The sequence below is a fragment of the Manis pentadactyla genome, chromosome 6 (genome assembly GCF_030020395.1).
Source record: "Manis pentadactyla isolate mManPen7 chromosome 6, mManPen7.hap1, whole genome shotgun sequence".
Taxonomy (NCBI): domain Eukaryota; kingdom Metazoa; phylum Chordata; class Mammalia; order Pholidota; family Manidae; genus Manis; species Manis pentadactyla.
In genome coordinates, this window is record NC_080024.1 from 54,032,955 (window position 1) to 54,059,837 (window position 26,883).

The 26,883-nt window shown below is 38.9% G+C and overlaps 1 protein-coding gene across 5 annotated transcripts in view; it reads left to right on the forward strand.

Annotated features, from left to right (window-relative positions):
* Window positions 1-26,883, forward strand: part of PDE1A (phosphodiesterase 1A) — a 346,655-nt gene that overhangs the window by 74,759 nt on the left and 245,013 nt on the right. For 2 of the 5 annotated variants that reach the window (XM_057503823.1, XM_036879379.2), the window contains exon 1: window positions 12,552-13,186. The exons of the other annotated variants lie outside the window; for them this stretch is intronic. Coding sequence is in view for 1 of the 2 variants with exons in the window: in XM_036879379.2 (XP_036735274.2) it covers window positions 13,134-13,186 (53 nt within the window). In the remaining variant the exon portion in view is untranslated. Of the gene's footprint in view, window positions 1-12,551; window positions 13,187-26,883 lie in introns of those variants that run through there. 5 annotated transcript variants of the gene reach the window in all.

Here is a 26,883-nt window from a genome sequence, read left to right on the forward strand (position 1 = left end):
CTAGAGAAGAGGAATACAAAGAAGCTGAGGCACAGAGAAAAAAAAGGATCTCTAAAAATGAAAGAATATTGAGAGAACTATGTGACCAATCCAAGCGGAACAATATTCGCATTATAGGGGTACCAGAAGAAGAAGAGAGAGAGAAAGGGATAGAAAGTGTCTTTGAGGAGGTAGTTGCTGAAAACTTCCCCAGTCTGGGGAAGGACATAGTCTATCAGGCCATGGAGATCCACAGATCTCCCAACACAGGGGACTCAAGGAAGACAACACCAAGACACATAGTAATTAAAATGGGAAAGATCAAGGATAAGGACAGACTGTTAAAAGCAGCCAGAGGCAGAAATAAGATCACATACAAAGGAAAGCCCATCAGACTAACATCAGACTTCTCAGGAGAAACCTTACAGGCCAGAAGGGAGTGGCATGATGTATTAAATGCCATGAAGCAGAAGGGCCTGGAACCAAGATTACTTTATCCAGCAAGATTATCATTTAAATTTGAAGGAGGGATTAAACAATTTCCAGATAAGCGAAAGCTGAGAGAGTTTACCTCCCACAAACAATCTCTGCAGTCTATTTTGGAGGGACTGCTGTAGATGGAAGTGTTCCTAGGGGTGGATAGCTGTCACCAGAGGTAGGAAAATTATGGTAGGGAGGGTGGAGCAGCTGATTGCAAGGCAAATGCAAGATTAAATAGACTATCACCAAAGCCAATCAAGGGATAGAGAAAAAGTATAGAATCTGATACCTAATATATAAAGAATGAAGGAGGAAGAAAAAGGAGGAGAAATAGAAAAGAACCTTTATATTGTGTTTGTAACAGCATACTAAGTGAGTTAAGTTAGACTCTTAGATAGTAAGGAAAGTAACCTGGAACCTTTGGTAACCATGAATCTAAAGCCTGAAATGGCAATAAGTACATACCTATCGATACTCACCCTAAATGCACATGGACTGAATGCACCAATCAAAAGACATAGAGTCACTGAATGGATAAAAAAACAAGACCCATCTATATGCTGCTTACAAGAGATTCACCTCAAACCTGAAGACATGCACAGACTAAAAGTCAAGGGATGGAAAAAGATATTTCATGCAAACAATGGGGAGAAAAAAGCAGGAGTTGCAGTACTAGTATCAGACAAAATAGACTTCCAAACAAAGAAAGTAACAAGAGATAAAGAAGGACATTACATAATGATAAAGGGCTCAGTCCAACAAGAGGATATAACCATTATAAATATATATGCACCCAACACAGGAGCACCAGTATATGTGAAACAAATACTAACAGAACTAAAGGAGGAAATAGACTGCAATGCATTCATTTTAGGAGACTTCAACACATCATTCACTCCAAAGGACAGATCCACCAGACAGAAAATAAGTAAGGACACAGAGGCACTGAACAACACATTAGAACAGATGGACCTAAAAGACATCTATAGAACTCTACACCTAAAAGCATCAGGATACACATTCTTCTCAAGTGCACATGGGACATTCTCCAGAATAGACCACATACTAGGCCACAAAAAGAGCCTCAGTAAATTAAAAAAGATTGAAATCCTACCAACCAACTTTTCAGACCACAAAGGAATAAAACTAGAAATAAATTGTACCAAGAAAGCAAAAACGCTCACAAACACATGGAGGCTTAACAACACACTTCTAAATAGTCAATGGATCAATGACCAAATTAAAATGGAGATCCAGCAATATATGGAAATAAATGACAACAACAACACAAAAACCTAACTTCTGTGGGACGCAGCAAAAGCAGTCTTAAGAGGAAAGTATATAGCAATCCAGGCATATTTAAAGAAGGAAGAACAATCCCAAATGAATAGTCTAACGTCACAGTTATCAAAATTGGAAAAAGAAGAACAAATGAGGCCTAAAGTCAGCAGAAGGAGGGACATAATAAAGATCAGAGAAGAAATAAACAAAATTGAGAAGAATAAAACAATAGAAAAAATCAATGAAACCAAGAGCTGGTTCTTTGAGAAAATAAACAAAATAGATAAGCCTCTAGCCAGACTTATTAAGAGAAAAAGAACTTCCTGGAAAAATACAACCTTCCAAGACTCACCAAGGAAGAAACACAAAATCTAAACAAACCAATTACCAGCAAAGAAAGTGAAGTGGTAATCAAAAAACTACCCAAGAAAAAAACCCCTGGTTCAGACGGATTTACCTCGGAATTTTATCAGTCATACAGAGAAGATCTAATACGCATTCTCCTTAAAGTTTTCCAAAAAATAGAAGAGGAAGGAATACTCCCAAACTCATTCTATGAAGCCAACATCACCCTAATAACAAAACCAGGCAAAGACCCCACCAAAAAAGAAAATTACAGACCAATATCCCTGATGAATGTAGATGCAAAAATACTCAATAAAATATTAGCAAACGAAATTCAAAAACATATCACAAGGATCATACACCACGACCAAGTGGGATTCATCACAGGGATGCAAGGATGTTACAACATTCGAAAATCCATCAACATCATCCACCACATCAACAAAAAGAAAGACAAAAACCACATGATCATCTCCATAGATACTGAAAAAGCATTCGACAAAATTCAACATCCATTCATGATAAAAACTCTCAGCAAAATGGGTATAGAACGCAAGTTCCTCAACATAATAAAGGCCATATACGATAAACCCACAGCCAACATCATACTGAACAGCGAGAAGCTGAAAGTTTTTCCTCTGAGATCGGGAACAAGACAGGGATGCCCATTCTCTCCACTGTTATTTAACATAGTACTGGAGGTCCTAGCCATGGCAATCAGACAAAACAAAGAAATACAAGGAATCCAGATTGGTAAACAAGAAGTTAAACTGTCACTATTTACTGATGACATGATACTGTACATAAAAAACCCTAAAGACTCCACTCCAAAACTACTAGAACTGATATCGGAATACAGCAAGTTGCAGGATACAAAATTAACACACAGAAATCTGTGGCTTTCCTATACACTAACAATGAGCCAATAGAGAAATCAGGAAAACAATTCCATTCACAATAGCATCAAAAAGAATAAAATACCTAGAAATAAACCTAACCAAAGAAGTGAAAGACCTATACCCTGAAAACTATAAGACACTCTTAAGAGAAATTAAAGAGGACACTAACAAATGCAAACTCATCCCATGCTCTTGGCTAGGAAGAATTAATATCATCAAAATGGCCATCCTGCCTAAAGCAATATACAGATTTGATGCAATCCCTATCAAATTACCAACAATATTCTTCAACGAACTGGAACAAATAGTTCAAAAATTCATATGGAAACACCAAAGACCCTGAATAGCCAAAGCAATCCTGAGAAAGAAGAATAAAGTGGCGGGGATCTCACTCCCCAATCAAGCTCTACTACAAGCCATAGTAATCAAGACAATTTGGTACTGGTACAAGAACAGACCCACAGACCAGTGGAACAGATTAGAGACTCCAGACATTAACCCAAACATATATGGTCAACTAATATTCGATAAAGGAGCCATGGACATACAATGGGGAAATGACAGTCTCTTCAACAAATGATGCTGGCAGAACTGGACAGATACATGCAAGAGAATGAAACTGGATCACTGTCTAACCCCATACACAAAAGTAAATTTAAAATGGATCAAAGACCTGAATGTAAGTCATGAAACCATAAAACTCTTAGAAAAAAACATAGGCAAAAATCTCTTGGATGTGAACATTAGCGATTTTTTCATGAATATATCTCCCCGGGCAAAGAAAACAAAAGCAAAGATGAATAAGTGGGACTATATCAAGCTGAAAAGCTTCTGTACAGCAAAGGACACCATCAATAGAACAAAAGGGTACCCTACAGTATGGGAGAATATATTCGTAAATGACAGATCCGATAAAGGCTTGACATCCAAAATATATAAAGAGCTCACACACCTCAACAAGCAAAAAGCAAATAATCCAATTAAAAAATGGGCAGAGGAGCTGAACAGACAGTTCTCCAAAGAAGAAATTCAGATGGCCTACAGACACATGAAAAGATGCTCCACATTGCTAGTTATCAGAGAAATGCAAATTAAAACCACAATGAGATATCACCTCACACCAGTAAGGATCACCATCATCGAAAAGACAAACAACAAATGTTGGTGAGGTTGTGGAGAAAGGAGAACCCTCCTACACTGCTGGTGGGAATGTAAATTAGTTCAACCATTGTGGAAAGCAGTATGGAGGTTCCTCAAAATGCTCAAAATAGACTTACCATTTGACCCAGGAATTCCACTTCTAGGAATTTACCCTAAGGATGCAGTACTCCAGTTTGAAAAAGACAGATACACCCCTATGTTTATCGCAGCACTATTTATAATAGCCAGGAAATGGAAGCAACCTAAGTGTCCATCAGTAGATGAATGGATAAAGAATATGTGGTACATATACACAATGGAATATTATTCAGCCATAAGAAGAAAACAAATCCTACCATTTGCAAACATGGATGGAGGTAGAGGGTATTATGCTCAGTGAAATAAGGCAAGCGGAGAAAGACAAATACCAAATGATTTCACTCATCTGTGGAGTATAAGAACAAAAGAAAACTGAAGGAACAAAACAGCAGCAGAATCACAGAACCCAAGAATGGACTAACAGTTACCAAAGGGAAATAGACTGGGAAGAATGGGAGGGTAGGGGGGATAAGGGCGGGGAAGAAGAAAGGGGGTATTATGATTAGCATGTATAATGTTCCGGGGGGGGAAAGGGGAGGGCTTTGCAACACAGAGAAGACAAGTAGTGATTCTACAGCATCTTGCTATGCTGATGGACAGTGACTGTAATGGGGTTTGTTGGGGGGACTTGGGGTAGGGGAAAGCCTAGTAAACATAATGTTCTTCAAAAAAATAAAAATAGATAAATTAAAAAAAGAAAAAACCTAAAAAAAAAATTATTAACTGTGTAGAATTGGCTTTTTGCCTGTAAGGTAGAAAACATTTTTGGTCTAACTGAGAACCATTTCTAAAATGACTCTCAGTTGCTTTATCAATTTTAATATTCCCATTTCATTCATTCTCACATATGTAGTGTTTCTGATTTGAAGAAGTGCAATGACAAATATTTCTAAAATGACTCTCAGTTGCTTTATCAATTTTAATATTCCCATTTCATTCATTCTCACATATGTAGTGTTTCTGATTTGAAGAAGTGCAATGACAAATATTTCAGGATGAAACACATACGTAAGAGAAAATGTTTTGAAGTATTACAAGAGATCAGTAAGAGTCTATTTTTAAGTTCTTACAGATATGCACTTGAAGAAAAATGTATTTTCAGTATTACTTGACTAGGTTTATTTAGTCAGGAACAGTTAGATGTTCTGTTCTTTTCCTCAGTGACTGCATCCTATAGAATGGATTTATTCATTCAGATGAATTTGTGAACAAATAATCACACCTATTAGATTACACACAGATCCAGATACTTGCTCTTAGGGAAACAAGGCGCTCTTGTAGGTGTCCGACATTCAGCTGGGGTGGTCAAAGGAGTCACCTAGCTGAGGAGGTGAGAATGAAGCTGAAAATGAAGCAATGAGCAAGAGGAAAAGCATTTTAGACAGTGGGGACAGTGTGTGTAGAAGAGGTAGGAAAGAGTGTGGAGTACTTGAGAAACAAAATGCTAGGCCTGCTAGTGAAGAATGAGCCAAAAAGCCAGAGTTTTGAGATGGGGCTATAAATAAGATGGGGATAAGAGGTCAGTGAGGGCCAGATGAGGCAGAATGTTAATACTGTGGTATAGATTACGATGTACTCACTGAAATGAGTAAGCAAGAAAGCTCATAAAGTAATTGGAAAAATGTGCTTTTCTCTCTCTTCTGTTTTAGAAGAATGTGATCTTAACCTCCCCCCAGTTAGCCAGGGACATCCTCTGCCTCATGCAGGCCAGGAGTGGGATTAATGTTACCACAGATGAAAGGAAAGGTAAATAAGGAGCTCAGCTTTGAATACCCAAATGGAATTTTTGACCCCCCCTAAGACAGTAGTCCGGAAGGCCAGGTCTTTTTTATACCACAAAGGGTTTTCCAATCCCTGAAGCCCTACTCAACATAGATGATCTGGGCTTGTAGATTTGACTATTGAGTTTATCATAAACCATGGACAAAAGGCACCCAGGAGACAAAGTACGAGCTTTTCTGCCTTATGAGACGGGGAGAGCATATCTCTTTTGCCTTGGTGAAATATAGAGAAAGGGACCCAGATAGAAGGCATTTTATGCAGAGTGTCAGAGTGTTCTGATCTCTTTCCTCTGAGCTAAAATCTCAGGGTTGGGAGCGTGTTTGGTTGAAAGAGAAAGCTTAAAGCAGAGGGTTTTTCCAGTGACTTAGTGAGTTAGCTACAACAGAATAAAAATGGTTGTATGGAGTGGCCAATCCTAAGCCTTTCTCAGTGCCTGTGTGGGGCTGAGGGCTCAGGATGTCCTGCTTGCTCAGTGGGGAATTCAGAAATCACCTGAGCTGACAAGCCTGCCATGACCTTGGTAAGGGGCCAGGGGATCCTACACAGAAGCCAAAGGGTTAACAGCTGGGCATCTAGATGAGCTATAGATGGCAGATGTGAATGAGACTTAGAGAGTCCTGCTGCACCAGTGAAGGCTGAGACCGGGCTCTGTCAGAAGGAGATGGCCACAACTTCCCCAGTGAGCTAACTGAGCAGGCCAGCCATGAACTTCAGCAGCAGATGTCTGCAGGGAGCCAAGTAACCAAACAGATAAGGGGCAGTATTGCACAGACCAGAGAAAACAAAGGCGAGCAGGAACCTGTAGGTTTCTGTTTGACGCCACCTTTTTCCTGACATTGCAGGGCCATAGAAGCCCACCTTCTTATAAACTCAGATGCCTTCTTGAAGAAAAACAATGTTTTAGACAAAACATGAAAGACTGAACATTTTCCAGATATGACTGAGTTTTTAGAAAAAGAATATACAAGAAGATAATGAAATAGCATTAATCAGCACTTTGTTCATGTGTTCATTCATTCAATAAATAGCCACTGCGTGTCTGTTATATACCACTGACAGGGAATACAACAGACAGGAGCAATGTCTGTCCTCCTGTACCTTACATTCTAGTGAGGGTAGTTCCAAAATGAATCTATAGAAAAAAGAAAACAGCTTGATTAGAAAAAAATAGAGATGTTATAATTTATTTTCACATTTGAATAGTACTGTATTGTATTTTTAATCCCACAATAATGGGGATGAAAAGTATTCTGATGGTATTCATGACCTTGTGGTTAAGAAAAGCTAAAGTTACTACAGAGTTCATTCTTGCTTGGACAGTAAGTTTAAATAACTTGACATCTTATCATAGGGTCAGTCATGGAGTGACAAAAATTTGGAGCTGGAAAATATCTTAGAGGTCATCCAGCTTAACATCTTAGTTTGGTAAAGAAATAGATGTGCAGGGAGTTGAAGAGAAAATCACTGCTAAAGTTGAGACTTATTTGTGTGTTCCTTGCCATTAGTCCAGGGCTCTTTATATAATAGAACAATGCTTCTATGTGGATCTTAGTAGAACACCATTCATTGATTGTTTCACCTTGATATCAGTATTCCCTTTCTAGGGCTGGCTCTTGCAACTCTTGGGAACATAATGAGCAATGCAATAATATTTAAGTAGGATAGAAGTTTAGGAGAAGAATAGACACTCATTAGAGAGGTCATTTTTGGTTCCTTGGAATGCTAAAAAAATGTTCCATAAAATAATCTCTCTAAGACTTTGCTGATACCTTAGATCACATCTTGCTAACAGATGCATAAAGTAAATTGAGATAAAGCACAGATGTTCACAGATGCAGTTCAAAGCTACAGCAGTGTGATGCTGAGGTGCTGGGTGTGGACCCGGGGAAGGAGCTTGCTGGTGCCACTCTTGCTCCTGGGGTACACACTGCCTCTATAACAGCTCGCTGCAGAACAAATGCTGAATGCTACTTTTGCTTTTTGCCTGTTTTTATATAAGTGAAAATCCCCTTCAGATTTCTTTCTTTTCTTTTTTTTGTTATAAAGTACAAAGTTTTCTCACCTCTCAGAAATGAGAATTGTTAGCTTGTTGGCGTATTTTAGCCTTATGTATATTTATATGTATGTAATCCACAATTTCTTAGCGCATTTGAGGTACCTTTGATCTCCATGATCATCACATTCCCATCTCTGCCTCAACCATGAATTTTCTGTGAATCCTTGGAGTTCATTTTTCACTTTCTGCTGTTTTCTTCATTCTACATTATGAATGCTTTTTTTTCCTTTTTTTTGTAAGAGTTCTTGGTGGTCGCTCTAGGATATGCGGTTTTCCCTCTTGGTTGGGGATGAGCCAGGTGGTAGCTGTATCCCCTGGGACCAGCCCTGCATTCGGTCTCTGAATCTCTTCTAGCCACCAAGTTCCTTGAGAAGTGTGTTCTCTTCTAAGTATGTTTTGTCTTGTCCCTACTGCAATTTACATATTGGTCCTTGGTCATAGATTCACAGAAGACCTGAAATAAATGCATGATGCTGCACCCAGCAACGTCTGAGCCCTGTTTGAGTTCTGTGAATAGAACTCCAACTTGGCTTTTGATTTTCTAATTGCTCTAGTTTTTCTCTTGTTTGTCTGCTCAAAGCTCAAAACAACATATACAGTCCACCTGTATTAAAAGGAAAGATCCACATGCCATGGCTTTTGTGTATTAACCACATCATACATTTATGTTCTAACCTTCCTTTACCATTTGTCTCAATGTTCTTCATTTATACATTTTTTAATTGAAGAGTTGTTAATATAAAATCTTATATTGGTTTCAAATGTACAATACAGTAATTCAACAATTACCAATATTATTAAATCCTCACCCCCTCTAGTGCAGTTAATGTCTATTAACATAGAAGGATGTTACAGAATCCAGAGTTCTTTCGGTTAGTGACAGAACAGGTACTACTGTACCTTTTTGTAAAAGTGAAGTGGTATAATGTGAACTTTTGAAAAGAGTTGGGGTATCTGTACAGTCCAGAATGAACCCCAGTGACCTCCGTCTATCAAAGTGACAACCTACTTAGTAGGGGTGAAAGCTTGGACTCAGGAATGAGACATTTGGGTTCAAATCTCAGCTCTGCTCTCAACTAGCTTTATAATCAGCTGTGAAACTTGTAGCAGGAAATTTGTTATAAAAATGGATAAAATGTTGAGGGTTGTGAATGACTTACCTTGAAAGGATACATTAGATTTAAGTGATCTCTAAAATGATGCCACTCTCACCCATTTATATATGAAAGATTTTTGGTAAAGGGGCAGAGTTATGGTTAGTCCATTAGGAATGGTTCACACCCTGCTGTTTATGGCAGGGTAAGTGGACCAGGTGGTGTTCCACTTCACTGATGCAATAGTTATAGTATGTCAAATGAAAATTTTGGCTTTATCAAGATTTAAGTACTTTTCCGGGAGAATATCAAGTGTGAATTTAATCTTTCCTGTAAGGTGTTAAAAAAGCTTGAGAACCATTGAACTTGAGTTTAGGTTAGGAGACACTCTAAGACACAGAGGTAGCTCTAACCTTCGAGAGCCTATAGTAAAAGAAGCATTTTTTTTTTTTTTAAATTCATATCATATGAATGTAATGATAAACCTAAAATGCCATGTTGTCCTTTCTTGCATTTCCTTTCCACTTCTCCACTTAATTTAAAACTCATTTAAATATATAATTTGTGATAATTTGTTTAATAAATTGGTTGGGAAAAAAACAACATACACTTTATCTCACACTGATATTTGACTAGACTTAATGTGGTAAAGTGATAATCTGTAGGTTATCATTTTCCATTTCTTGGGCTGGCATAATATTACATGATTCTTCTACCATCGCATGCTTTTTGGCACTTACATATTACGAACAGAGTCAGAGAACAGATTATTTTAATGAAAAAAAAAGAAAAAGTAAACTTACCTGTTTTCTAAGATGTTTAACATAAAATACCTTGTGACAAATCTACTTGGTTAGAAAAGTCATGCAAGTTGATCCATGTTTTTCATCACACAAAATGAGTTAGTTATACTGGTGGTGGATAAGTTGGTGTGTTTTAGCAGAGCATTTTTAAAAATTCATTTCAGAAACATTTATTGGGCACCTATTATGACAGTCTTTAAAAGTACTGACAGAGGAGGTGTGTGTGTGTAAATATGTGGGTGTATAAGAGAGAAGAGAGAGAGACAGAAGGAGAGCTAGCCAGGGGGTGAGGGCGAGAGTGTTAGGCATCATCACACTGGAAGAGAATTTACTGTAACAGGAAAAATATAAACACCATTTCTGACCCTCTGGACCAGGAAAAAAAGTTCATGATACATTGTATTGACTTTATTTTATAAGAGAGTTGGCCTGGTTATTTATACAATAAATTTTAATATTTGCACAGTAGAATTGTGTTAGTTTAAGGAATAAAGTTTTGTAACTTGAGCAATAATAGTGAGGTCCCTTCATCTTTCTGAATACTACATTAATATTGAATAAATTAATAAAGCTAACTTTCTTCCCAATAATACATTTAAATGCTCTTTGAGAAAAAGTTAATGGAAACATTTAAGAAATGCAGTTTTCTTTGTGCCAAGTGAGTATTTAACTTGCTGGTATCCTCTTATGGCTCTTTATGTTCTAGGAATGGGTTTAAGTACAATACTTGATGTAAATGGGAATCTAAGCTTTCTACTTTAATAACTTGCAAACAAAAAAAATAAAACTGGATGCAAATAAAGATGTTATGAATTTTCTCTAATTAATTTAAAAACTTTCAGGTTCTGCAGTTAGTAATTAACTAGTTAGAGTATACTTGCTTGTCATTTGAACTGTACTTTAGCTAAGTGTTTATTATTATTTGTATTGAGTTCCTTCCATATGTTGTTAATGAGAAAATCATCTCACTTTTCTAATTCAACAGCATACAGAAGAAAAGTTAAGGTTTAAAGCTTGATGGGTTTATTATTCTTGGGTTGTTCCTCAGGGGTATTTATGCTAAATTAATAGTAATATAGATAAACCATGAGTACAGAAATTGAATGCCACCCATACATTCAGAAAACCTTTCAGAAGATTTGTACAATGTGTTTTTACTTATGTACCCTTCTATACAAAGAAAGCCAAAGCATATGGTTATAATAAAGCATCTACAGCAAAGGTCTGCATATTAGTTTGCATATAGATGGTTTCCAGATTTAACTGCAGTATTGCACACGTGTCAGTTTTTGACTAAATGCTTATTGATGTTGAAGGATTGATATAGATGTCATTATACAAATATATGTTATCTACATAAATGTATATAAAACTATCTTTTCACTTATAACTTGTGTATTTATAACTTCACATGGTAGTTTTTGGAGTATCAGGCACCATAAGTTCTATGCTAGTTCCTTTATAAGAAGCAGACCGATTATATTTACAAACACCATGCTGGAACCATTAAAGCTGGAAAGAAACAGCATTAGTTATTACTACAACTTCATTTTACAAACAAGGAAACGGGCTCAGGTAGGTCAAGACATTTTCCAACAATGGCCCAGCATGTTCATGAGAGAGCTAGGACTAGAACCCACTTAGTTTACTTTTAGTTTAATGTTCTCTGATTTATTTCATTAGAAAAAATGAAAGAAAAAGTATGGATTAGAACTGCTTGATATAATTAGTGATTTCTTTGTAATTATCTTCTTCTTTGTCTTTCTTCTGGGAAAAAAATGAAAAGGTACTCTTGCTCCTGTGCAAGTATTTGGGGAGTGTTAAGAACTATAAATTGCAACCCCTTCTGTGACATTTAATCCTTATTTTTATAGGTCATTTAACTAAAGATATGTGTGTCTCAGTCCTCTCCTGCACTAGTAGCCCCACTTTCTTACATGTATATCTTGAAAACATTTAAATTATGCTTTGAGATGGTTTATCTTACTACAGACCAAACCTCTGGCCTGGCGTCTTATGACACTATTGATTGAGTAGGAATTTTGTTCATGATTCAGATGCAGGAATGTCTCCAAAATAAGTCATATTAAAATATAAGGATTCGCTTTATCTGTGGCTAGACCAAGAGTTCTTGCAAAGTAAATCTAAGTCTTCCAAATAAAACAATTTTTGATGTAATTTATTTTCAACTGTTAATAACTTATCTTTATACTTTTTTTTATACATTCAAATTTGATCATATAATTGAAAACCTTAGGTTCCCAGGGAGTTTAGGGGATTATTTGGGAAAAGTATGTATATGCATTTATGTGCTTCCATATCTTTCTTGCAGTGTTCTCCCTTAAATTGGAAAGCCACATTTGGGTAGAGACATCTGGGTACAATGTCACTGACAGAATTGAGCAATTTTTGTTTTCCTAACTTTTGCAGCTCTGGCCAGCCTCACATGGGCTTCTATCAGTTGAAATGGCATCTGCAGCTTCAGCCAAGTTAGGTTATTAGGGTAGGAGTGCCAAAAATGATGAACCGTCTCCACACTTCATCCAGCGGGAATAAAAGCAAGATTGTAAAATAATTATAATCTCTTGAAGCAGAGCCACCTCATAGCCTGAGCCCATCTTGCTTCCTTCATTTGTATACAGTTCTCATTTTAACAGAACAAACTTTCAAAGGGTACTCACATGGGACGGCTGAACCAGCTGTACAACTTTTATTTTGAAGAAAAAAGTTGAGCCTCAGACAGGCTGCTTTAAAGACAGGGAGGGACTTAGCTTTTCCAAGCTTGACCAGCATGTGGAAGGAGTGCTCTCATGGCTGCAATAACTTAGGGAGCTCCTACCTGGGTGCCACTGGGGCAGGAAGTTTTCTGTTTGTTTTGTTCTGCTGCCGAGGGTCCTGTGCACATCTCTTGCCCATATCACTGTGACTGGGCAGATTTTGCACACCCTGCTCTGTGGGGGAGTGCCCCAAAGTGCCTGTCTTATGTGGCCTCTATGGACACACTACTCAGCTGGCAGAGAGCAGGGAAGTTTTCTCCCAGCACCCAAAAAGAGAAAGAGGAAACTACTTTTTCCTTCTGGACTACTTGCAGCACAATAGATCAGGATCAACCCTCACGTTCCCTCCCCGGATTTCTGGAGTGGTTCCCAGGAAGAAATTAAACCTTCACCTTTAAATGGATGACCATGTCACAATCAGGAAGAAACATCTCCACAGACCCATCTTTAGGTAAGTAATGCTGCATCCCAGGTGGCTCTAAGGGCTACCAGGAAAAATAATTTCTCTCCTTCATCCTTAACTTGAGAATTTTGGCACTAAGCTATAGCAAAGCAATCAAAGAGTGTGTCTAACTAAAGTTTAACTTCATGCCCACCGAAAAAGTCCTTTCATTTCCTACTTTCAGTAACTCTGTGCACAAGCTCTCATCAACTCCTCAAAATACATTTTAAAAACATTTTAGCTGTTCAAGCACATGAATGACATAGCACTGGAAAAACTTTTGAAATGTTATGCAATCCCTTGCTGTTCCCAGTCGTACAGCCCTCTAAATTGGAAATTTTGTGCTTGGTACTTACAACCGATTACACTGAGCAGTAGTGTTTTAGTCCTGTAAATGTTACACCTTTTTGCAGTAGTTTGTGGGGAGACAAATTTCAACTTGATAGCTACTCTACTAGACTGTACATTTTATAATTAGCTCAGGAGTATTCATGCAGCAGTTAAGGAAAAAGTAAGGCAATAGCAATTTTACAATGTGGTAAAATATATGGCAAAGAAAAATGAAGATACAGTATAATGGATTAAGGGAAGGTTGTATTTTGGGGTGAGACACTCTTTCTCTAAGAGAGCAGCAATTTCTTCATTGACACTTTAACTCTTAATTATCTAGTTACCTATTATGTACTTTAGAATTGAGAATTGGGCATTGAGAATTTTAAAGTAGCTAGAAAATGAACATAAACAATTTCTGACTCTTAAAGCAGAGGATTAAAAAAAGTTAATTGTATATCCATTTTGTGCTTCCTCCAAAATAATATCCTAAATATAGCAGAGATACTACATGTTAATAATTCTAAATGTTAAAAGTCCAGTTGCTGTCACTGGTTGTTGATCTAGAATTAACTGCAGGATAATAGAACTTTGTGGATGGAATTTCTGGCATTATGTCATTGTTATATAATGAATAAGAGTGGGCCTTGAGTATAATTATATGAAATGTGGCCATTTTTATATATTGATTAAGCATTATTTCAATATTAATAATAGCAACAATGTTCTTCTGTGATGTTTGAAACAAAAACCTAGCTCAAATCTGTTTTACAGCCTTCTCTAGAAGATAAATCATAGTTAAATTTTACTTATGGATTTGATATCATGATTGTTTCTTAGATATGCATTTGTGAATTTTTTGTAGTGATGGCAGTAAATAACCAAAAATCCAAAGGACCCCCAGCATGTGTATTCGCCGCTACATTTCCCGAAAAGTCCTCCCAGTCTTATGTAATTAGTTTCTGTTTTCTCCCAAGTGCATGTGTGATTTCAAAGAGATATGACAGTTGCAACAGCTTATTCCAAACTCAATCCCAGTGAAGGACTACTCCAAGATGGCACCTTCAGGAATTCAGGAAGAGAAGATTGTGTTGGATAAAGTCAGATCCACTCAGCTAGCATCATAAGTGTGTTGCCCCACTGGGGAACTGTTGTGATTGAGGCAGGTTGTCTTTTTAACAGTGGTTTATGCCAAATCCTTTTCCCCTCCTGATCAATTATATGCTTGGGTGCCACTCACAAGGGAGTTTAGCATAACTGTGCTTCTTTTCTTTTCTACATAAAGAACAGATCTTTTGTGGAAGGTGAGATTCTTTGCCCAGGTAATTAGAATAAAACTTCATAAATTCAAATGATTGCTTCATCATGTTGGTGACTTAGAAGAGAAAATGTAGCTACCAAAGAGGACACAGTTTTACCCAGGCAGTTGTTTCAGCAAGTGTAAAAATGGTCCTGACTGAAACGGATTAGGGCCATGTGTGGGGTTGGGACTGATTGGTCAACTGGCATGTTGACAACTGGTTTTGCTTTTATAGGGGTATTATTGTGATGAGGGAAAAGGGTGGTAGAGAGAATCTTAAAGGATTCAAATGACTAGGCATAATTCCTCAGAGAATGTTTTGGGCTATTCTTTTGTAAAATATAGCATGAGCTTTCTGTTAGCTAGTTGTACTTCTGGGCAAGTTGGGAAGTGGTTTAAGCTTGCCTTTGGCATCTTTGGCCCTTATCCCATGCCCACTTCATTTTCTTTGTCAACCTCCTTTTTCAAGACCCTTGTTCCCTTGAGCTACTTCTGGACTGTTCAGCCTCTCACACTGAGACATCTTTCTCACAGGCTTGCCTTTCTGATCAGAGACCCATGTATCAGTCGTTTCCTCAATATAACCTTGTTGGAACCCCACTTTCTAACAGCTTTCTAACACTGGTTCTCAATCCACTTGGTAAGCAAATCTGTGCTAGACTGCCTCGGATGTGCTAGTTACAAGTTTAACAGAAGTTTTATGACAATAGTACCTTGGCTGTTTATAACACTTAAAATTTTAGACATTAAGAGAGATCAGTCCAGGATTAAAAAAAAATCTGACATATTGACACTGTTCAAATTTCTGTATATGTAAGCTACTTTCTCTTGCAATTCGTCCCACAGCTTTAATTCAATTTACCTGGCCTCTGATTGCCTACAAGTGCCTGGGCTGTGGCACTGGGGAGGTCAGACGTGACAAAGAAAACCAAACTGTTTCTGTGCTCACATGACATATCATCCAGTATATACCTAGATGACTGCCACAAGCAGATTATGGGTGACAAAAAGGAGATAACAATGTCCTGGGAAATTATAATGGATGAGACAGATTACAAGGATGATTAATTCTAGCATGTAAGTGAATTGAGAGAGAAAAGAGCAAGGTTTTTTTAAATTTAATTTTTGATTTTTCTCTAGCATTAATCTCCCCAAATTTCAGAGAGTAAATACCATCCATCAAATGTAAACAGTTAGTTGAGAGGCTTTAGAGTGGGCACTGGAATTCTTTGGCTGGATGCACTCCCAGGAAGATGGGGAGGAATCTTAAATAATATTTAGATTTTGCCTCTAAGAATGTCCACGTCTCTTGCAGTGGTAATTCCCAAATCATCTCACACAGGTTAGCAAATCTATGTTTTAAAAGTCTTTCACAGAGATTCTAGATATATATTTTCACAACAGTTCTGTGTAAATGGAAGAAAGGGACAAAGGCAAAGTTTCTCTTACGGCTGAGGAGGAGTTATATGATCTCTCTCATGCGTACCATGTAAAACCATGGAACCAGTGCGACCGTTCTGCCTGCGCTTATATAAATACTGCGTCCTGAAACACTTTGCAGTTTTGCCAGCTGATGTTCTAGCAGCTCAAACATGTGTTAGAGAAAAGATGATCCTAAACACTGTTTAGGTTCATAGTTTTCCAGAAAGGAAACACTATAACAAAACATATATTAATATGTTTTCATCAACAACTCTGACTTTGTCCCTTACCACGTATAAAATAAAATTGTATAGGTCCTTAAAAATCCAAGATGTGAATCAATGCTTGATATTAGAGGCCACTGATAGACACATTACTTTAGACTCTTAAAAACCTGTTTTTCTGTATTACCATAGAGTTTTATTTCTAGTAATCATAATTCATTTCTTTATATAATAGATTCATCAACTTAGAACACATTCAAATGAAGTTCCTTCATGTAACTTCAGTAAAACATTTACGAAAGACATTTTCATGTTATTGCATACTCATATTGCTTAGTGAACTTTCTATATTCCCATGGGATTAATCAACTTCAGACTTTGATACCAAGAAAAATCTGTTTCTTCTAATAAAATTACATCAGTGAATATATTTCTTACCTGAGTTTCACTGCTATGAAGAGTTTAAGTCTGGGCTTGTGTTACAATTCTTCCTCTCACTTGATTTGATATTTTATTTTATCAAATTCTATTCTATGTGCATCATTTTGCATTTGTTGCTTAAATACTTTTGAGAGGTAAGTAGGGAAAAAATGAATTGAAAAAGTAAATTGTAACTTTTCTTACATGTTAAGCCTTATTTAGTGTTCTTTGGAACTGATAACTTACTGAATCTCTTAAGGGTTCAAAAGTGGGTAAGTTATTTTTGTGGTGACTTTCCATTGGCAGAAGCACTAAAAAGCCACTCATGAAATTACAAAATAGTTCTTCATTAGCCTTAGAACTGAGAAATGGTCTATACAGCCAGGATCTGAAACATTACAGTGCAAGTCAAATGGCTGCCAAAGCCGAAGACTAATGAAAATCATGTTGAGATCTTCACAGCATTTAGAACATGCTGTTTCTTCTTTTCATGTCTTTTCAAAAGTTTTATTTTTACAAATATCTGTTAGCAGAGGAATTCTGAGTGTGCTTTTGGCAGGCATATTCTCTTCACATAGAGATGTAGAAAAATGAGATGTAGGATGAAATAAAAAAGCATAGCAGAAGAAAGGCAGATCCTAATTTTGTTTGTGGACCTCATGGAGATGAGTAGTAACGTACTGCTGTTCCTGAATTCTAATTTCAACATTTGAATCTATGTTTTATAGAGGAATATCATAAAATATCTGTTACATATTTAAATTCACATAACTTTTGGGATATAATTATTTTTATTTATTCCCACATTTAGCTCAGTGTATTAACATCAATGTCAAAGCTAAACCAGAAGTTGCTAATATTCAGGGGCCATCCCACATTTAAGATTTTTACACATTATTTAGGTGGAATATCTGACTGACTGGTGATTTACATAATTCTTCTCAGCAAGGTGTCCAGATAGTATTAAATTATCCAGATAATTCAGACCCATTTCCTTCAGTGTTTGGGGAACAATAAAAAACCTGAAAAAATAATATGGAGTATAAAGTAACTTCAAAATTTAAAGAAATATTTGTAATGCATTATTGAATATTGGTATGTTTAACTAATAAGTATTTAAGTATTTATGATATTCTTTGACTTAAGCTGCTTTTTAACACCTTCCTCTCGCCAGAAATATATACTTTAGATAGAGATATATTTAGTACAAAGTCATCAGAGTGAAGAGAAATTGCACAAAAAATAATTATAAGGTGATGAAGTAGTATATTAAATATTTTTTCTCTATGTAAATCAAATCTGAAATATAATACAATTCTATATATTTAAGAAAATATTTTACTAGTTTTTGGCTTGAAGACAAAAGTTATTTTGAATTTATTTATTGAAAGAAGAAAGGAAGAAAAATAAAATATATTTACCTGCAATGATTACATAGTTACATACTGGAAATTTAGTTTCAGGAAAAAAAATGATGAGTTTTATGTTACAATTAATTGATAGGACAAAATAGTTATATTTGTTTTTTTCCCTTTCTGTGAAAATGAAAATACTTCTAGAAAATAGACATAGTGAAATTATTTTAAAGTTTATGACACTATTGAACACTATGCTAATTAATAGAAGAACAAATGTATTTTATAACAGACATATTTGTTAAAAGTTAATCTTTCCATTGTCTAGAATAGGATATTATTGTTACTGATTAAAGGCCATTGAATGACTTACAGAGCAAGGAATGGACACAAATTGATCTTTAAGACAGATTAAGAGACAAAGCAAAACAACAAGCCTATGAATGTAAAGTATATGGCAATGTCTATTATGAAAAAAGTTATCAGACATCACCATGCCCTTTTATTCCCGGGTGTGATAGAAGAAGCTATGATTTTTAAGTGGTCATCACAGACAGATAAACTGTAATTTGTTATACATTTTAAAGCCAGGCAGTAAGTAATTTACTCCTAGTATTATCTGACCCATAGTCAACACAAATTTAAGTTATCTTCAAAATACTTACCATTGCCAGCAGTGGCAGTAGACCTTAACATTAATACTGAGAGCTTCTGTTCATCGAACTCCTAGCATATTTTTAGTCAGGTTACAAGCATATAATCTTCAGAGCAACTCCATGAGGAAGTAGTAAATCCACAATAATAATTTGCCTATAGATCCAGGAACAGGGAATAGATTAAAATATGGGAAAATGTCTCCTGCTTAGGCGCTTATATGAATTTTGTTTTTCAAAGCTAGAGAAACTTGGTGATACTTGCACTTATCTTGGACATTGGTATGATTTAGAATTATCTTTTCAAAGATTTGTAATGTTTGAAATGAAGAAAATCAAGATTACGCAGTGAAATGATCCACTGGGGACAATGTAGTGGTTTTATACCATCTGGAAAATTTTATATTTGGAATAATCAGCCTGTTACACAAAGTGGCTTAGGAAAAAGCAATGAAAAATAGTAATAGTAAGATTAAAGATGACCTATAGGTTTGTAGAGATGGAATAAGGTTAAAGAAGTCTGCAGTATTTATAAAGCAAATCTCTTCAGTTCTGTGACTGGGCATGACATAATTTTGATAGTTAGTTCTCATGGGAAAGCTTCAGTTTATTTATGTATTTCATTAAGACCACTTGGACATGAAGTTCTAATTGAGGAAAAGCCAACATTTCCTCAGTTGGAGCTGCTGGAAGTGTATGGGGCAAGTCACAGTGCATTTGAAGGAATAGATGATAAAGCTTCCAGATTTATCTTTATAGCATTCCCTGGGCCTGCTCCAGTCAAGCAATGGTTTTTTGTTATGGTAAAGCATGAATTCTGAGTCAAATTTGTGGCCATTTTTAGTGTTTTGGTGACCTAAGCCTTTAGGATTTTATAATGTTATTTTTAGAGAAATTATTTATTAAATCAAAATAGATATATTTAAATATTAATTATACATTTATTAACCAATTTCTTGTAGACATTGAAAGTCATGGATTTTTATTATGAATATCAGCACTTCAGCTTTTAAAATATTATTATTTAATTTGACGTTTTTAAGGATCAAAGAGCTTGGAACAAATTGTTTGGAGACAAGTGGTAATGCAAAACATTAGGGCTGTATTTTTAACATAAAAATATGGCAACATATGAGTCCTGATTGAGGAAGGAAAGGAAAATCCCACTAAGTCAAGTCACTTTTAAATTACATCATTAAATTAAAATTTGGGTGAAGGTAGGGACATGGGATAGTCTGGGACCAACTTTTTGTTAGAAAGCTCCTCTAATGAAGATTCCAAATGCTTACCAAATTCCAGTGGTGATGTATTTGTGAAAGAACATAAAAGAGAAAAAAAACAGTCTCTTGCTAATTTCTGTGCCTCCTAATTTAGCATTTACTGCTTAGTCCAGCTGCATTCAATTATTTCTAACTCTGAGATCCCATGTCACTTTATCTGTATTTCTTTTACTGCACATCTCACTTCATTCGACTGTAATTACTTGAGTAAGTGGATGGACTCTCCTGCAAAACTGTAAGATTTCTGAGGCTAGAATTGATACTGAATTTATCTTTGTATTTCCCATAACTTTTGGTAGATGTGTGTTATAACTAAGCACTCCTCAGACATCAAACTTAAAAACTTAAAAGAGACCAGGTCGGTATTGTAAATGTGTGAAATAGAAGATGTTGGGAGATGTGGTAGATGTGATACAGAGAGCATTTAGTTTCACATTTTTAAAAACACGGAAAGAATACAAATCCAGCTGCAGACTGCTAACTGATGACCCTTGAAATGAATGAATGATAGAATTAATCATTTGTTTAGTTAGGTGTGGGGAAGTTGGGTTCCTATGGCCAGGATGTACACTGAACTTAAACCACTTGATGATGTAACTGGCCTGTTGCTAGGTCTACTGCTTCCACACCCATAGGCAATAAGCTATTATTGCGCTATACGGAGAGCTCAGCCTAGTGCTCGGGGGCAGAAGCAGAGATGCTAGTGCTCGACCTACTGCTGGAAGAACAAGCTGGGTAATAAATCCTTTCACCCCAAAGAAATGTTCTACTGTCATTTCTTTGGTCACGCTGAATCCATAGCAATCTTGCCAGGGGCTGAAACCCATTGGCAAGACAATTGGTGAAGTGCGCAGGGTTCATTGTTGACCAAGGAAAAAGACAGGTTGCTGTTATGGGAGGGGTGCTTCAGAGGGCTGCCCCTATGAATGGGGAGAGAGTGGATTGTCCCTCAGTGGGTGTGTGCTGAGGTGGATTGGTCCTAGAGGGCTGGGTCCCATCCCAGGACTGGAGGCAAGTGGAGGTGATACCTGAGGCAGTAGGGGTGGCCCTTGGTATAGTAAGTAGGTCTTTGGAGAGACACAGTGCCCATGAGGCAGCAGGGACTATGGGTCGGCTGCTTCTCGCAGTATTAAAAAAGTCTACAAAAGAGAAGGACCTGCTCCGGAAAAAGACCCAGGAAATAGGAATGTGAGCTGCAAACTGCTGTGGATTCACTGAAGAAGGAAATGGCATTGATGTGGGAGGAGGCAGCACGAGAGCACTGGCAGTGAGGTGCCATTGAAGAGGTAAAAGATTCCAGAAAGATTGAGACAGCACTGCTGTCAGGTGCTCTGAAGGAGGAAAAGGCCATCAAGGAAAAAGATGACCTCTTGAGGGAAGCACAGGCGGAGGTGGCATGAGAATGCCAGCTGTGAAGCATTGAGGTGAAGATTAGGGATCTGCTCAAGACTGAGCCTACATTGCTGTGAGGCACAGTAGAAAAGGTAAAGGTTGTAGCTGAGGAGGCACTTGGGGGAGGGGAGAGAAAGGTGCATCAGTCCCGGAAATGGAGGAGCTGGGGAAGGATGAAGGTGTGGTGCCAGAGGCACTGACCCCTCCTCTATTGAAAGCATTGACTTTGTGGTTGTAAAGAAAATAAAGACCCAGCAGCTGAAAGTTCCCCAAGGAGAGGAGCAGCCCCCTCACCAGGTCGTGGAGCACTCTATGGTCTGCCCCTGTACTCAGGCTGAGCTGGTGGATTTCGGCTCCCGGTTTAGGCAGAAGCCCTTGGAGTCAATATGAGCTTGGCTCCTGTGTCTGTGGAACTTAGGGGTGGATGGAATTGTTCTGTTGGTATCAGAGATGGGAAAGTTGGCATCCCTGACAGTTCAGCCTGCCTTGAGGCAGCGATTACAAAGTGCAGATCAGAACCCAGGGAATCACTCCCTCCTCGATTGGCTTATGGCTGCACTTCATGCTGTGTGTCCCAGTCAGGGTGATCTATCATCTTATCCTGCTAGATGGCAAATGTGTGCTGAGCTTCAACAGGTGTTACGCGAGCTAGGCATAAGGAATGCCATCTATAGTCCAGAGATGAAGAGCCTTTCACTATGGGATGAGAAAAATTGTGCTTCAAACAGCTCTCACATCCCTCTTTGGTCTCTAGTAACCATTCTTTCCCTTCACTTAGGGCAGCCCATAAGTGAGGTGACATGTACAGTAGCAGACTTAGGAGAGGCTGAAGCAGTGAGAACACAGAAAGAAATAAGGTCTGCTACTCACAAGAAGAATTTAAAGGGCTCCATGAAGGTTACGAGGACCCAGATATGGGTTGATTTAATATGGGCAGGAGCAGAAGAAAGGAAATTAGATGGGAAACCAAATAGGATCTTACTGGAGCTATGGCAACAACTGAAACCAGAGCAGCATTTCCAGCTATTAAGACGAAAGAGGCAGAGGTCAGAGGCAGAGCCACAAGTCCGGCCTGTGTGTTTGCAAGACTTCCTGTTGGACAGTGAGCCAACTCACTCAAGCCCATACAGGAAGATGATTGGGGAACATGGTTCAACTGAGGGGAAGGTCGAGGTACTTGCCCTGAGGGACTGTGGGGGTGGGAGGCCCCATGTTGAAATAGCTATCCATTGGTCCTAGTGAACATACAATGTGTCCTGGCTCTGCTGGACACAAGGGCTGAATGTTCACTGATTCATGGTAACCCTGAGTGGTTCCCCGGAACTCCAACTATCATAGATGGATATGGGAGTAAGGCTATCAGAGTGAAACAATCCCAAATCCATTTGGGAATAGGGTGTCTACCCCTAAAAAAGTATACTGTGTATATATCTCCTATCCCTGAGTATATTTTGGGGATTGATATCCTGCAGGGTCTATGGTTGCAGGCCACTGCAGGTGAGTTCAGACTGAGAGTACGTGTGGTGAAGGCAGTTCTGAGGGGACATGCTAGGCACCCGCCCATAGCTTTGCCTGTGCCTTGGTGGGTGACTAATACCAAACAATACAAACTGCCTGGAGAGCATAAAGAGATTGGAGAAACTCTCCAGGAACTGGAAATGGTTGGTATTATAAAGCCCACCCATAGTCCTTTCAATTCCCCAGTGTGGCCAGTAAAAAAGCCAGATGGCTCCAGGCATATGACTGTGGATTACAGAGAACTGAATAAAGTCATACCCCCTATGCATGCAGCTTTTCCCTCTGTTGCAGACTGATGGATAACCTCAGCTATGAAGTAGGAACATACCATTATGTGGCAGATCCTGCTGATGCCTTTTTTTCCACTGACATTGAGCAGGAAAGTCAGGAACAGTTTGCCTTCACGTGGGAAGGATGGCAGTGGACTTTCACTGTCCTTCCACAGGGATACCTCCACAGCTCCACCATCTGTCAGGGACTTGTAGCCCAGGACTTGGCTACATGAGAGAATACGCCAACGGTGTGGCTGTACCATTATATTGATGATGTCATGCTCACGTCCGATTCTCTTTCAGGTCTAAGAAGGTGCAGCATCTAGACTGCTGCAACATCTACAGGAGAAAGGATGGGCTGTGAACAGCACCAAGGTTCAGGGACCTGGTTTGTCTGTCAAATTCTTGGGGGTTGTCTGGTCGGGTAAGACTAAAGTTATACCAGAAGCAATTAAAGATAAGGTTCAGGCCTTTCCTACCCCCACAACTGTAACATTGCTACAGGAGTTTTGGGGTCTTCTAGGTTACTGGAGAGTGTTTATCCCGCACTTGGCACAAATTCTGAAGCCCTTATACCAGTTGGTATGAAAGGGGTTCAGGTGGGACTGGGATGAGACATGTGCATCTGCCTTTACTACAGCAAAATGGGCAGTTAAGGCCGTGCAGGCCTTAAGTGTGATAGACCCATCAAGGCCCTGTGAGCTGGATGTTCATGTGACTGAAGATGGTTATGGCTGGGTTCTCTGGCAGCAGCTTGAATGAACTCACCAACCTGTTGGATTCTGCTCACAACTCTGGAAAGGGGCAGAGGTATAGTACACTTTGATAGAAAAACAACTGGCTGCCATGTATCATGCCTTTCTGGCTACAGAACCCATCACTGGAATGGCCCTGATAAAGGTAATAACCACCTATCCCATCTTGGGGTGGGTATGAGCCTGGACCTAAAAACTAAGGAGTGGCATGGGACAAACACCCACACTGGCCAAGTGGAGTACTTACCTACAGTAGCATAGTGCCCTCCCTAGTAGCCTCTTGAGTGAAGAACTCCAATGCTTACTGGGACCGGGACCAGTGACATATACTAATGAAAACCAGAAAGAACTTGCTTTTGAACCATTAGTAGCAGAGAGTCCCTATTGGGAGGGAAGAGCCCCTATACCCGAAGATGCATGGTCCACAGATGGCTCCAGCCGTGGGCAGCCCAAAATGGAGGGCCATAGCTTTCCATCTTAAGAGTGAGACAATATAGATGGAAGATGTTGAGGGGAAGAGCAGCGAATGGGCAGAGTTGCAGGCCATGTGGCTTGTGATCAGCCAGGAGCCCTCCCCTGTACTTGTCTGCCCTGACAGCTGGGCTGTCTATTAAGGCTTGAACCTGTGGCTACCAACCTGGTAACATGCTAATGAGCTGCTTGGTCACTGGCCCCTTTGGGGGCAAGAATTGTGGCAAGACTTATGGGCCTGTGGTCAGACTAAAGTAATTACAGTATACCATGTGACAGGTCATTTGCCACTGGCATCCCCAGGAAATGATGAGGCAGAGAAATTGGCCCAGATCCATTGGTTAGAAGGAAAGCCTGCCTCTGATGTAGCCCAATGGTTATATCAGTGTTTGTTGCATGCAGGGCAAAAGACAATGTTGGCTGTAGTCCATTGATGGGACTTGCCTTTGACCTTTGAAGAAGTTAGTAGAACCCAGCAGTAGTGTGTTGTTTGCTCTAAAAGGGACTTAAATGAGTTCCACACAACATGGGACAATAACTAAGGGGCCTATACCCCTCATCAGGTGGCTGAAAGACTATATTGGGCTTCCATCTGTGTCAGAAGGATATTGGTATGCCATGACTTGTGTGGACGCAGCTACGGGACTTCTGGTTGCTTTTCCTAACCGTTGTGCAGACCAGCAGATGATCAAAAGAGGCCTGGAGCATCTCTTTGCCACCTACTGACCAACCGCAGGTAACTGAGAGTGATCAGGGCACCCATTTTACTGGACATACACTGCAAGAATGGGTGTGACAGCTGGGAATCAAGTGGAAGTTTCATGTGCCATACAATCCTACTGCAGCAGGCATGATAGAGAGGCACAATGGCTTGTTAAAATCCAGACTAGGGTCAGATAACAATAGTCTTCAGGGATGGTGAGTCTGCTTGTGGACCGTGCTACGGCATTTGAATGAGAGACCCCAAAAGGGAGCTCTGAGCCCCATAGACAGGTTAACACGTGGCTGCCTCCTCTATGCAACTGCAGGTACAAACCAAGAAAGAATCACTGAAGGCAAGGTTTGGCCACCAGAATTTCTTATTTCCAGCACCAACTGCAGTGAACTCTGGAGACTCCATTGAGTGGACATGACCTTGCACCTTTCAACACATGGACGAATGATGGCTGGCTCTCCTGGCACCTTGGGGACAATGCCCGGAGCTGGCCTCCTGTGTATTCCTGGAATAACAGCAGAGTGGCTCCCAAAGGTCATAGTAGTATGTCCTGAATGGCCAGAAGGTAGGAGCATCATACCAGGGAGTTTTGTTTTATCATTATGGCCAGTGCATGCACCTCCAGTAAGCACTATATATAGACCCTTCAATAACCCCCACGGGGAGAGGAGTAAAAGTATGGAATACTAGACCTGGACAGGAACCCCTTCCTGCTACTGTCCTATCACAGGACCACTCTCTTGTATGCATCCTGCCTGATGGACAAGATTTGCTGGTTGGTGTCATTAAACATGTTGGTGTCATTAAAACATGAGTCTTTTTGCCTCTAATGTCTTTGTGGATTGGGAACCTTCTCTGGTTTGAGGATTATTATTTTTTTTGTTACCTATATCAAAATCTTGTTGTATCCTTAATTTTTGTTATTATCTCTAAGATGTTGTTAGCCTTTGTTGCTGTTGAGGAATCTGGTTACAGTGCTCCAGCTTTCTCACACAGGGCCCATTGCAGATGATTGAGAGTGTGTAGATAGTAAGGCAAGAATCCTGGAGGAGTGGAGTGTGGGGAAGTTGGGGTTCCTATGGCCAGGATCCTACTGAACTTAAGCCACTTGATGATGTAACTGGCCTGTTGCTAGACTATTGCTTCCACACCCATAGGCAATAAGCTATTTTTGCGCTATATTGAGAGCTTGGCCCAGTGCTCTGGAGCAGATGCAAAGATGCTAGTGCTCAACCTACTGCTGGGAGAAGCAGCCAGGTAACAAACCCTTTCACCCTAAAGAAACATTCTAACTGTCATTTCTTTGGTCACACTGAATCCATAGCCACCTTGCCGGGGGGCTGTAACCCATTGGCAAGACATTAGGTCTACATAGTAGTTCTCCATTTCCAGGGTGAATGAAGGCCAGTAAATCTTGGCTGGAAATTCTGTCAGCTACCTCCAAGAGGATTACTAGAGGGAAGGGTTCTTGGTTCTTGTTTCTCATACTACCTAAAGAAATGAGGAAACCAGTACCTACAACATACTTGTACTGATAATCTGTATATAATTTTGTAATATTAAAGGAATAGATAAATATGTAATTGTTGAATGAATAAA